A 14,667-nucleotide genomic window follows, 5' to 3' on the forward strand; every position below is an offset into this window, starting at 1 on the left:
AGAAACTACAGAATTTGGCTTTAGTTTAATCTAACTTGCTAATGTCTAACTTTCTATGTAGCTTTCAATGTTGTGTAGTTAGTAATAAAGAAACTACCTAAAGAGAGGGATTAGGAGACTACAACAGTTTTAGTTTAATTTGCTTGTGTCTAAATTTCTATTTAGCTGTCTATGTTGTGCAGTTAGTTAACAAAGTAATTTCTTCAAAATAATACTTTAGGATTTTCCTATTACAACTAAAATGATCTGGCTAGCTAAGTAGTTAACTAACCAACTAGCTCTGCTGTCTACATGCAACTTGCTTATGTTTAATTTCTATATGGCTTTCTATGTTGTGCAGTTTGTTGATAAAGTAATTATCGTACCTAAAGATTATGCGTAGGCATTTTACTTTTCCAACTACAATTAGCTAGCTAGCTAACTAACCAACTACCTCTCATGTCAAGGGATTAAGACACTAAATTTAATTTTAGTTTAAACTAACTTGCTTATGTCTAACTTTCTATCTAGCTGTTGTCTAGTTTGTTAATAAAGTAATTACCTACCGCTTATCGACTTAAGTTTAGACTTAGACAAACTTTGATGATCCACAAGGGAAATTGTTCCACACAATAGCTCAGTTACAAAGGATGGAAAGGGTAAGAATGGAAAGGATCGTGCACACAAGGACACAAAAGGAGGGCAAAAACAAAAGGTATAAAGTAGACCAAAAATGTACCACAGTAGCAATATAAAATATAACATACATGTAATATTTACATATTAAATATACAGTATATAATATATACTGATATAGTATTATTATATTATATTATATTATATATACAATATATAACAAATCCCAATTACCATGTATAATATTACGGTATATGTAACAGCTGCAGCAAAAAAAGGGCGGCATGAAATAAAGAGTAGATCCAGCAGAAAATATACATTATAAACAGAGAGGTAGCTAACATAGGTAATAGACAAATATCATCTATTGCTGTATGGCGAGTGATTATACAGCTGGATGGAGTGCGGAATAAAGGAGTTCTTGAATCGCACAGTATGGGAACGAAGCTGAAGGAGCCTGTTGGAGTATGAGCTCCACTGTCCCTTAAGTGTTTTATTATTACAACAACAATTAGCTAGCTAGTGAATGGAGGAGAACTTATTCTCTTATGTGTGTTCATTTAATCTCTAATAAATCTTCCCAAATCGCTTTCAATTTTCAGATTCACTATTTTAGATTGTTTGAAGCAAAAAAATAGAATTCCTTCATGGCCACAAGCAGGGAAATGGAAACATCCTGCCACCTCTGTCTCCTTGAAAAATGTCTGTCTTTTCCTTCTTCCCAAGGACTGATATATAATTTTCCAAACGGAGGTTGAGTTATCTTTGTCCCTTCTGACTCTGGTTTGCATGGTTACTGTTCCTCTGCAGGCTTATCTTGATGATTATTGCCGCTCGCAAATACTTCACACCGTCCTGTCAGGGCTCTATTGTGTGCCCCTTTATAGGTGTGACTTTAAAACTAACCATTTACAGAAATACCTAATGATATACTTTAAAAACTATATGATAGTTAGCATGCAGAAAATATGATAGTAAAATCAATATACATTTTATTAGGTGCATGTTAGCAAAATGTGTAGTTAGCATTACAAATATTCAAATCTAACCAACTAGCTCTCCTGTCAAGGGATTAAGAAATTACATTTAGTTTTAGTCTAACTTGCATATGTCTAACTTTCTGTCTAGCGTTCTATGTTGTGTAGTCTGTCAAAGTAATGATCTAAATATTATACCGAAGTCAGGGCTGCCAAGTTTCAGAAAATGACAAGAGTGAGATTTTAGAGTCATGATGCGTTCGAAATTTTTTGGGCTTTTTTTTTTAACATTGATTTGGCCTATTTTAACGTTGATTTATACCTTAAGACTGATGTCCTCACCTTCAGCGGCTCTCCCTGCACTGTTGCCACTGTTTGATTGAATACTTTTTTTACAGTGGTTCTCAAGGCAGATTTCAGGAACTCTGTGGGTTCCTTTTAAGGCAGTCTAAATTGACCCTTACAAAGTTTGTAACACTGACAGTGTTGGATCCATTCGGTTCTATTTGTACACTGTCAAAGTTAAGGACAAACCCTGAAATTTAAATTTTTACGAAACACTGCTTTGGGGGGCTCTAAATCTACATTTACAAGTCTGTAACTGACACGCACGCACGCGTTTTAAGTGTGAACCGGCCAAGAGAAGAGGCAAATAAATCAGACACATCGTTGCAACAAATCCAGCACAATAATAGACTTATAGCAGCCGTAAAACAGTACATATAACCTAGGGAACACAAGGAGAAACAGCGAATCAACAGTGAATAAAATTGGGTAGTTATCTTCTTTTAGCAAGCAGGAGAATGTTGAATGGGTTTTAAATGTTGGCGCTTTTTGTGAGTGAAAGATAGTTTGAGACGCCAACACGGCCTGCCTTCTTCTTTTAATGGTGATTAGCAATCAAATTTTTGATGTGCATTACCGCCACCTTCTGAAATGGTGTGAATCGAGATTTTACCCTACTCTAAATTATTTTATTAAACCCTGTCTTTTTGAAAATGTATGTATTGCTTTGTACCCTACATGTTCCAAGGTTTAAGGTTCAAGGTTCAAGGTGCCGTTTATTGTCCATTCTTAACATGTACAAGACATAAGAACTGAAATTACATTTTCGGCACAGTCCCACTAAGAGCAGACTGTGCCGCTAACGGATCAGCCACTTACACTGCTCCTTAAAAAAGGTGGGAAACAGGTGATTTTGGGGAAGGGGGGAAGAGTAAAAAAAATATCGGTCAAAGGCTGGACACCCAGGACTGAGTCCAAGGGAAACACCTCATTTGCCATAGCACACATAAACATATTACATATAATCACAGAAACTTGCAACAGAGGGGGGGAGTTGGAGCCATGGAGGCCGGCTGCCGCTAAAAAGCGCTACTCATCCGTCCATCACCCCGAAGGGGAAGCAAGGTGTGTGTGTGTGTGTGTGTGTGTGTGTGTGTGTGTGTGTGTGTGTGTGTGTGTGTGTGTGTGTGTGTGTGTGTGTGTGTGTGTGTGTGTGTGTGTGTGTGTGTGTGTGTGTGTGTGTGTGTGTGTGTGTGTGTGTGTGTGTGTGTGTGTGTGTGTGTGTGTGTGTGTGTGTGTGTGTGTGTGTGTGTGTGTGTGGCCATTGTCCTAAGTGTAGTGATGTTGTGTCTATAGGCCTGGAGCCGTTCTGCATGCAATGCAAGCAAAATTAGACTCCCAGGTGTTGTTGAGACGCGATCTTAACTATACTAACCTTTTCTTTCAGTAATCTTATTTTTCATTATTTCCCTATCTCTTTTATATTTCATACACTGGTGGGGGAAATATTACATTTTGAGATGAATTGCAATACGGACATGGGCGATTGTAAAAATCGATTAGTTAACGTCAATAATCAATTATTTATTTAGTGTAAATAAAGTACTGCAGAAAGTTCTAAAAATGGCTGACTGCAGCGAGCCACCTCACCGAGAGATCCAACCTCCCCTTTATTTTAGGGAACCTATATCCCAGTTTTGCACACATTTCCATTATTTTAATAAATGTACTGGGAATAATTGAAGTGGTTCTTATTACAAAGGCACTGTTTTTAAAAGTTGCAAGTGATGAATCTTTATTTAGTGAAACAAAAATGTTTAAAACGGCATCAATATACAGTACATGAATTAAAGATTCTATATTAATCGATTTTTGATAGAATCCCAGCTCCTGATTCGTAATCAAATCGTGAAGCCCCCAAAGACTCCTACCTCTAGTATTAATACATGCTCTACATTTATTTGATTACAACAATCAAACAGCCCTGTGTTATGTTTCCCTATTAATTTCAATTAGGTATTTGGTAACACTTTAGTATGGGGAACACATATTCACCATTAATTAGTTGCTTATTAACATGCAAATTAGTAACATATTGGCTCTTTATTAGTCATTATTAAGTACTTATTAATGCCTTATTCTGCATGGCCTTATTATACAACCAGTAAGCCATTAACTAAGAGTCTTCCCTCAATAACCTCAGAATTATTGCTTATTAGTAACCCTAACCCTAACACTTATATGTTCCCCTAGTGTCCAAATAACTCTAAATTAAGTCTTTGTTGCTTTAATAAGCAACTAATTAATGGTGAATATGTTCCCCATACTAAAGTGTTACCAGATATTTATGACATAACCTCATTCTAGCAATGCTATCTTCCTCTTTCCTAGTTGCCATTTTTTTATGGACTTTACCACACTTCCAGCTTTATTTATTTTAAAGATTTTCGGAACTATTTCATATATTAAATTCTGTCTTGTTTCTAAAGCTATATGTTTATGCTGATTAATGTACTACTACTTTACTTACTTGATTTTTTTCTGTCCACTTAACTGTCATGTAAATTGCTATTAATTCCCCCTTAAAAAAGATAACTTGTCACTAATTATTTTATTTAAAACTATGTTTTCTTGTGGAATAATTGCTGAAGCTCCTACTTTATCTTTTAAAGCTTTATATGCACCTGCATATTTTGACAATACTTGTTCTCAATACATTTTTCTATCTGGTAATGATTTAAACTTAATTTCTTTAATACTTACATCTAAATGTCTGGAATGTCACACATCTGCTGCAGTATGCCAGGAATTGGTATAATACTATGAATTTGATCTTATTCCAGTCTAATGTGCATTACAGTACTCCAGACGTGATGAGATAAAAGTGTGCATGACCTGTTCAAATTGTTTAAAGGATAGAAAATATTTAATCTGTGATAAAAGCCGAAGCTTTAACAATGGCGTTGATTTGTTTGTCAAATTTAAAACTATGGTCTATAGTGACTCCCAAGGCTGGTGGCTGTGGGACGTACAGAGTTCTTAACAAAGTCCAGGTCAACTGTTGCCCAGCAGCACAACTTCAGTTTTTTCCTCGTTTAGATTTTAAAAATTCTGGGCCAACCAGGCCTTGACGTCATTCAAGCACTCAAGTAGGAGTGTCAGGGGGGTACAATGATTTTTTTAAATTGCCAAATATGTATATATGGCAGTCATCTGCATAAAAATGATAAAAGATGCCATGCTTTCAGAATACTGCACCAAAGAGAATGACATAAAATGCAAACAGGATGGGCCCAAGAAATGATCCTTGGGGGACTCCACAGTCAATGGGAGTGATGGATCAAGTTGAATAGAATAGAATGGAAAGTACTTTATTGATCCCTGGGGGAAATTCAGCACCACAGTTCGCTCACAATAGACAATAAACACTTAGGTATTTTGAGTCCCCCAATTTTACACAGAAATTTCTCCCTGACAGATAAGACTTGAACCACTTCACTTGAACACCTACATAGTCTTCCAAACGAGATAAAATAATTGTGTGGTCAACTGTGTCAAAAGCAGCAGTCCGGTCTAAAAGCAATAAAATGGCTGAACTACCAGAATCAGTCATTAAAAACCTTTTAAGAGTACCGACTCAGTGCTGTGGAAGGCTCTCTAACCTGACTGAAAAGTATCTAAAATGCCACCGTCATTTAAAAAAAGCTGTATCTGCATTAAAACACTCTCTTCTAAAATATTGGATACAAATGGGAGCTTATAAATAGGCCGGTAGTTGGACAAGACAGAAGGGTCAAGACTGGCCTTTCTTAACAAAAGTTCAACATCTGCCTTTTTACAGTAGAAAGGCACAACTCCAGAAGTCAGGCTGCTGTTGACTATATCCTTCACAATAGGGCCAATTGTTGCCCATACCTCATTGAAAAAGAGAGGCGGGACAGGGTCAGTGGGAGATGAGCTAGCTTTCAGTATATTAACCAAGTCAGTGAGAGCTGATAGTGACATAGGTTCAAACTCATTAAAAACGTTCACACAATTTGTCGACATAGCAAGAAAAAGAGACGGGGATGATACATGTATGTTAGCACTGACAATAGCAACCTTGTTGTTAAAAAAAAAAAAAGCAAGAAATTGTCACAAGTCTCGCATGACATTTCCAGCATGATGGATGGACTGGGATTTAAAACTAAACCAATTGTTTAAAAGAGAACCCGGGGCTTATAAATGTTATTTGAAACTAAGTCAGAGAAACACTTAGTTTTTTCAGCCTTCCCAACATCTTGATACTTTCTCCAACTGTCTCTTAGGAGTTGGTATGTCACCTGTAGTTTGTCGTTCATCCAGCTGCGTTCCTCTTTACGACACTCACGCCACGCTGCGTGTGTGACGTCATTGAGCCACACCCAATGTTTGGATCTCCGGCGCATAGCTTTCAGTGGAGCCAATTTATCCAGCACATTGGTACAAATAGAAACAAATGTGCCCATTAGCTGCTCTGTGTCAGAAGAGGTGACAGTACTCATTTGATCTGCACTGCAGGAGTGAACAGAGGGGAGAAGCTAGCAGCAGTTTCAGGCTTGATAAAACGGCCAAGGCGCCCAGGAATAGGCGATGTCACATTGCTATTCAAATAACAGTCAAACATGACCGGTTTATGGTCTGAAATACTGCATCACCCACAATTACTAGCTACTAAATGTTATGCACTACAGTAGTCTTAATAGCCATACTCCAACAATTACTTGGGTTAGAGAGCTAACTAAGTAACAACTAACTAATACTTGTTACCTAGACAGCAAGGGACAATGGTACATAGTTTAACCTAATTAACTTGAGCTAAGTTGCCATTGTCAAGGAACGGCAGCGATGCATAGTCAACAAATCAATGTTATTTCATTTCATAATTTATTTTTGAAGACAATAAACCAAAAATACTCCCCATCTACACAATTCAAACAAAATAGCATCTCCATTATGATACAATCTGAAAAAACAACAGTAACATTAAAAGAAAAAAAAATAACATGGTGTGTTTCCCACATAAAGGACTATCTCTACTCTGTAGCCAATAGACTACAGTACTACATATGTAAAACAAAATCAAAATAGTTTTAACTACTTACTGACTGTAACATGATCTAGGTAGCAACTGCAAGTTACATTGTTTCCTCCCTACTATACACTTGAAATGAATACTAGTAAATAAAGTAACTCTGCTCACTACTTTCTAGATGCATGGTACTTGTTAAAATGATGCATGTTAACTGGCTGGCTAATGGAACCTTTAAAAATGTACTCGTCAGCATGGAAACTTCCACCAAAATATTGACCTCGCAACCTGACAGATCGGAGTTGGTTTTTGCAATGAAGTAAGTACATTCCACTTCGTACAGCCACGGCCTACGACGAGCTGGAAGATGGGAAGAAATGAGTAGACAGATAAATGGAGGAAGAAGGAGGAAAGGGAGTGATTGAGGGGGTTTAAGGAGACAGCGAGAGGTGATGGAGAACAGATGGTCTTAGATAAATGGATGGAGTAGGTGGGAATACATTGCACAAAAATAGGCCAACTTTACTGGTAAACGAAGCTTTGAAGGTCAGTTTCTTCATATTCCAGGAGAGCCGTTCTAGGTCCAGAAGCGACTGACGAGCCTATGGGACAGGAGGAGTCTGAGCTGTCTGCCGACAAGGAGCTTGAAGGGAGGCTCACTCCAGACCAGCAAGACGATCCATCTTTACTATCAGCCTCAGGTACTGTAAGACAACAGGAACCCTTTGACATACATCAGAAGTCCATAAATTTGCCTTTCTTATGCTTTAATCTAGGGATGGGAATTTGATAAGGTTTTTCCAGTTCCAATTCCACTTTCGATTCTGCTTAACGATTCAAAAAGGTGGATTAGCATCAATTTTGTTTAGTTCAGAGCTAACCTGACCTTACAAAGCCACCAGTGCGGTCTTAAAAGGCACATAGCATAGAAAAACTATTTTGAAAGTAGATAAATAAAAAAATCTGTAGAATTTAACAAAATAAAACCTATGTGGAAATTTCACAGGCTCATAACATGCAACACAAAATACAGTATTTCAAGCCTTCTTTTTATAATTTTGATGATTATGGCTTACAACTTATGAAAACCTTGAATTGAAAAATGTGTGGTTTTCAAAAACTGTGAGCCATGATCATCAAAGTTGTATTAAAATAAAGGCTTGACATATCTCACTTTGCATGTAATGAGTTTATATAACTCATTAGTTTCACAATGGAATTTGAATTGCTGACATAAATTAACTTTTACACAATATTACAATTTTATGAGTTCCACCTGTATAATATAATGACTGAGTGAAAATGTGGTTGGAGGGAAACATGTAACTTTTCTCTGACTATATACTCACCTACCGAAAAAAGGAGCAAATTGTTGCAAACTTTTGACCGTAAACTTAGTCACTGCTCAGTGACATTCGTCGTTCCTGGCCGAGTGGTACTCTTCCCTGCCGCGGTGAAAGCTCACGACAGACGTGAACTGGAGACATTACTGCCCGCCTACAAACCGGTCAGAATATGTCTCCTCATGCTCATCTGAATGAGAAGGCATTCATTTCAATTTAACAGGTAATAGCGCTAACATGATAGGCGGTATTAGTTGTATTTATGTCAGATGACTGCTGCTGCCTGGGATGAGATCGGCGCGGTTCATATGTTCAACTGTTTCAGCATATTGCTCGTACGTCCTCCTCTTGATGAAATAACAACCTTGGAATTATTAAAAGTAACGATGTTGCGCAATGACGTCATCTCCACCCGGAACAACCGTTAAGAGAACCGCTTGACGAAATGGCAAGCGATTCCAAGGAATTGATACACTGGCAACCGGTTCTGAACAAGAACCAGCTTTCGATTTCCATCCCTACTTTAATCCGAAGGATGCCATCAGATGGATTCCGAGTCGACCACAAAAAAAGTATCAACAATCTGGGATTAGTACATTATGTTTTAGGATGTTCTTATTCATTCCGGTCATTGTACTCTTAGGGCACTCAATCAATCATAACTGGACTGTTCAGTTTCACCTCTCATCCAAGTAGGCTTCATCAGTTCATGCTCTTAAAGTTAAAGTTAAAGTACCAATGATTGTCACACACACACTAGGTGTGGCGAGATTATTCTCTGCATTTGACCCATCACCCTTGATCACCCCCTGGGAGGTGAGGGGAGCAGTGGGCAGCAGCGGTGGCCGCGCCCGGGAATCATTTTGGTGATTTAACCCCCAATTCCAACCCTTGATGCTGAGTGCCAAGCAGGGAGGTAATGGGTCCCATTTTTATAGTCTTTGGTATGACTCGGCCGGGGTTTGAACTCACAACCTACCGATCTCAGGGCGGACACTCTAACCACTAGGCCACTGAGTAGACTTAGATTGGTCAGATCTAGTCTTGGACTTTGAAACACCTTCGAAGAAAAACTGAACAGTCCAGTCCAGGTTGATTGAATGTCTTGAGAACATAGTACACGTTTAAATGGTGTTTAGCCCCCCCAAAACAGCACCATTTTAACATGTAACTTGCCATCTAAAAAGGAAAAACAAACTTTTAGACAATGAATATTGTACAAAATCCATACAATAGAATGTACTGCTAACAACTGTTGTAGTTGTATGAATTAATGTAATGATAATGTACAGCATTTAACTTGAAGAGCAGACTTCTACAGTATCTCCTTTGAGCTGCTTCTCCATCAAACATACCATCAGCAGCTTCTACATATTTTCATTGATAAATGTCTGCCTTTTAGATACTATCTTAACATCCTTGGCTGGCGTTAGACTCTGTTTTAGCATGGTGCAGACCAATGTTCCCTCTAAGGTGCGCGCCTGTGCAATTGTGCACTGCTCAAGCGTCCTGGGAACGGCAAATCTTTGCCACTCAAAAAATCAAATAAAAAAATAAGCGCATAACAATTTCCGACACGACACGGACACGACAGAGAAAACAGTTTTCGTCATCATTGTTCAAATATTGTAACGTCTGTCGAGACGCTTTGAGGACATGAATTCCATTGATCACTTTACTGAGCAAAACTCTTTATTGTCGGCCATAAACACATCACCAAAACATTGGTAAAAAAAAATTATATATTGCAAAAGTGGTCATTTTCTGCAGTACAAACCAGACCAAAACCAACTTTGTTATATCAACAGCAGCCACTCGCTCTTTCTCACTTGCGCCGACACATGCACATATGGCACTTAGCCAGTGATGTGTTTACAGCCACTCAAAAAGTCGGACATGTCCAACACCACACATAAAGTGTAATTCCAGGTGGTTACACTATGATTTACCAATCAAATGTGTGCTTATTCTAGTGTCATTTATTAGGAATCTTAATTTATAATTATTAATCATGAAATGCTATTAGTATAATAAATAAATAAATACTAATAAAAATATATTTTTCACAAACAGGAAGTTGCAGGAATGTACACATGATCCCCTGCTTAAATCTCATTGTGCAACATGTGAATGTTTTAATGGGAACTAAATGCAATGTCTGAAAGGAGTACAAATTATTTCCAAAGCAGGACCTCCACCCAGACAAACAATACAAGTACACAGTTCATGAAAAACAATATTTTTTGTTATTGTCATTGTAAGTGGGCCTAAACACTTATATTAGAAAATAACCTAATGGAAATGACTGCTGTCATTTGATTATAATGATAAGAGAATGTTGTCTGTCTATCTGTGTTGGCCCTGCGATGAGGTGGGGACTTGTCCAGGGTGTACCCCGCCTTCCGCCCGAATGCAGCTGAGATAGGCTCCAGCACCCCCCGCGACCCCGAAAGGGACAAGCGGTAGAAAATGGATGGATGGATGGAGATTTAACTTGTTATTTAGTCAGGTTCGGGACAGGTGTGCTGTTGGTGTAGCCACAGTGTGCACGTCTGATGTTGCTCACATGGGCTCCACTGAATGCTCAGGGAGTTTTTGCGTTTGCTCACACACATGAAAAATTAGAGGGAACATTGGTGCAGACTAGCAGTGATAGGTTTGAATTGCTTCGTCAAATTTGTGATGCACTTGGTTGTGTTTGTGATGATTTTTTCCTTTTATTTAATGAATGTCATCCACTTCTTCTTCTCAGCACTGCCCTTCACACTCACTTTCTTTCTTCCAATGCTTTGGAAAACAATGTTATGTCAATGTCTAGCGATAAGGTATAAGCTAATGCCAACGAGTAAGACCAGATTTACGGGGTCCACTGTGGCATTTGCTATGCCAACAATTGGCGGGGATGCTTGTAACTAAAATGTTACCTTGCAACTTTAAGCGTGACAATTAGCTGAGAAACAACTTTTATCTCAAAATACTATTAAGTCAAGGAACTCTTAATTTGAACTACAACTGTACCTTGTTATTCTTTATTTCAGGCGTGTTTGATAGTTTGGTTGGTCCGAGTATTTCTCCGGGGCTAAACAGAAGTAGAGACCGCACGCCATCGCCTGGAAGCATTTCACCCTACGGATTTTTGGGAAATTCTTCACCCCAGGAGTTACGCCAAGAAAGAGCTAGTGTCTGTTCCTGTCCTGAAATGGTGGGACACACGGTGAGAAGAACAATATTAACAAAGAACGTTAGCTTGCTAGATGTTCGGCTGCATACTGACAAATGTACGGTTTCTTCTCAGGGAAATAAAGACACAAAGAAGAGTGCTAAGAAAGGTGAGCGTCCTTACAGAATACAAGAGTTATTTTTCTTTTGCCTTCGACCATTTAGTTGATGGTTCTGTCTCGTTCTAGGGATGTCCACAGCCCTCAGTCGACGTCGGGTTTCTTGTCGTGAGCTGGTACTCCCTGACTGCGATGGCTGGCTGTGGAAGAAGAGAAAGGAGAGTAGTGTCTTCATCGCCCAGAAGTGGCAACGCTTCTGGTTCGTCCTGAAGGGGCCGTGCATTTACTGGTACAACAGCCAACAGGTCGGTATAAATAATGTCAAATTCAAAGTAAAGTAAAGAAGACTGTCTTTTTTCCTACAGGAAACAGTTTGAAAAATCGTATATTTACCGTATTTTTCGGAGTATAAGTCGCTCCGGAGTATAAGTCGCACCGGCCGAAAATGCATAATAAACATATGTAAGTTGCACTGGAGTATAAGTCGTATTTTTTGGGGAAATGTATTTGATAAAACCCAACACCAAGAATAGACATTTGAAAGGCAATTTAAAATAAATAAAGAATAGTGAACAACAGGCTGAATAAGTGTACATTATATGAGGCATAAATAACCAACTGAGAACGTTCCTGGTATGTTAACGTAACATATTATGGTAAGAGTCATTCAAATAACTGTAACATATAGAACATGCTATACGTTTACCAAACAATCTGTCACTCCTAATCGCTAAATCCGATGAAATCTTATACGTCTAGTCTCTTACGTGAATGAGCTAAATAATATTATTTGATATTTTACGGTAATGTGTTAATAATTTCACACATAAGTCGCTCCTGAGTATAAGTCGCACCCCCGGCCAAACTATGAAAAAAACTGCTACTTATAGTCCGAAAAATACGGTAGTCGTTTAGCGATTTCTACTTGCAAACCTTCAAGTGGCTTCAAAATGTTACATATCCGAACTTTTCTTTCTGTCACACACACACACACACACACACACACACACACACACACACACACACACACACACACACACACACACACACACACACACACACACACACACACACACACACACACAAACACACAAACACACACAAACACACTACTGATATTTTTGGAAACATGCTTTAAAACAAGTATGGTGACCTGGCCTGTTGCGTAAACACTCAATGTGGTTGTTTAGGTCCACAACCACATTATCATGGCTTGGGCTTTTGTAAAGAGTTTAAGATTGTTTTGTCTTTAATTTAAATCCCTCAGTTATAAAATCAGATGCCGCAAAAGTAAAGATTAAATACATTTTTCTGTCTAAGTTCAACAATAAGTTTTTTTTTAATAAATTAGGAAACTGTAACACTACTTACCCACAGTGTTGCCGACTCCTCGGTAAGGAAAGTAGCTATTGGCTTTCCTAAAAGCCGCTAGATGGCGTCATCACCTCATTTGCATAAAATATTCCATTGGACGGTGGAGGTCAGATACAAAAGTGAGTTTTAAAAAATGTTAAGTATGATTATAATCGCAAATTAACCTTATTCTTTTGATTCTAAGTTGTTTTTTTTAAATCAATTTTGCTCTGCATTGTTAAATGTTGAGATTGGAGGGTTGTGATATTCACTAACGAAACAAATCTAATGACTGGCTCATTAACATGAACGATGGAATTGGGACGTTGCAGTGATTTATATTAGCTTGACATGACAGTGAAGAACTATTTACATTTACATCTCACTCTGTAAACCAAGGCGGAAAAAGTGACCACTATGCACATGCGCATTTCATTTGCATTGTGGAGGCATGTGGGTCTCCTCTCTGCCTTGACTGATATGATGAGCTAGCTAGCTAGATGTTCAACTTTTGTCACAAAGAGTGACTGAGGCTGTGTACAGTAGGCAAATCAAATTCAGTGATGTGATAGTAAAGAAACATTTACGTTTAAAATTCCAGACCAAACTTCGGGCTAGGACCTCAGAAATTCCGACTTCCCAGTACAAATGGAACACACTTTAAAAGTTCAGTCAGCAAATAATTTGCGCATGTGTGAACCGCTCTAATTCCCGCCCTGTGAGGGTCTCCACTTTTCTGGCGTAGCAGCAGCACCAGCTGACCGGCAGCACCTGTCACTGTTGCGTGCTTTCAGCTCAAAGTCTCCAAGACACAAATAAGTCTCCTATAAAACCGCAAAAAATCACTACATTTATCGCGAGTAGCTGTTTACAAATAAAAGGTCACCAAGAGGAATTAGAAAATCACCAAGTTGGCAACACTGCTCACACCCATTGCAAGCATGGAAGACTTTACTGTTCACTCAACGCAGACATCATAACATCATCAAAGCTCACATTTATGTATTTATTCACAGCGCCAACATTTGGGAACCGGGATGAGGTGATAGATTTATCATATATTTTACCTTTCAAGCATTAGACAAAGTTATGTTGAAGTTTCACTTTTGTATCTTTTAGCTCATAACTGTGCTGTGTTCAAGGAACCTTGAATAAAGTCACTTTGTTGGGTCAAAACATCTGCGGACCACTGAACTAAGTAATTCTGCTGGTAACTTGAAAAACAACTTTAATGTAGCACTCCTATGAAAACAAGCACTACAATTAAGAGGTAATTAGGTAAATAACTAACCAGTAGCTATCCTACCAAATAATTCATTGTGTAGCTTTATCTCGCTAACTATGCCTTGATAGCCGGCTTTCTTTCTTGCTCACTTAATTTCTGGAATAGTAACGTAAATGCTCAATTCAACACCTCTATTCAATTAAAGGCAGTGTCCTTTCATCGCTTGGTGCTTGGTCTGCAACTGTAAAAAAACACTGGGGTCGCTAATTTGCGTCAGGTCAGAAAAATCATTAACATTACAGTAGTGCAAGTGTCATGAGTGATTGGCATTAGGTGGGTACATCTATGGTAGCTCTGCAGATGCTTTAAACCTTTGAAATGTCGTGTATAAAACATTAACTTTGACATTTCTTTGCATGTTTTCCTTCAGGACGAGAAAGCCGAGGGTTTGGTCAACATAGCCAGTTACAACATAGAGAGCGCTGGCGAGCACAAGAGAAAATAGTAAGCACCACCGTGTTTTTTCATTCATTTTAATATA

At 38.4% G+C, this 14,667-nt stretch overlaps 1 protein-coding gene across 2 annotated transcripts in view; it reads left to right on the plus strand.

Moving 5' to 3' along the window:
• cnksr1 (connector enhancer of kinase suppressor of Ras 1) overlaps positions 1 to 14,667 on the plus strand; it is a 70,353-nt gene that overhangs the window by 43,639 nt on the left and 12,047 nt on the right. For both annotated transcript variants that reach the window (XM_061968238.2, XM_061968237.2), the window contains 5 exons: positions 7,495 to 7,628; positions 11,309 to 11,484; positions 11,566 to 11,599; positions 11,678 to 11,853; positions 14,557 to 14,630. In XM_061968238.2, coding sequence (XP_061824222.2) covers positions 7,495 to 7,628; positions 11,309 to 11,484; positions 11,566 to 11,599; positions 11,678 to 11,853; positions 14,557 to 14,630 — 594 coding nt within the window. The remainder of the gene's footprint in view (positions 1 to 7,494; positions 7,629 to 11,308; positions 11,485 to 11,565; positions 11,600 to 11,677; positions 11,854 to 14,556; positions 14,631 to 14,667) is intronic.

This window comes from Nerophis lumbriciformis, linkage group LG08 (genome assembly GCF_033978685.3).
Source record: "Nerophis lumbriciformis linkage group LG08, RoL_Nlum_v2.1, whole genome shotgun sequence".
NCBI lineage: Eukaryota > Metazoa > Chordata > Actinopteri > Syngnathiformes > Syngnathidae > Nerophis > Nerophis lumbriciformis.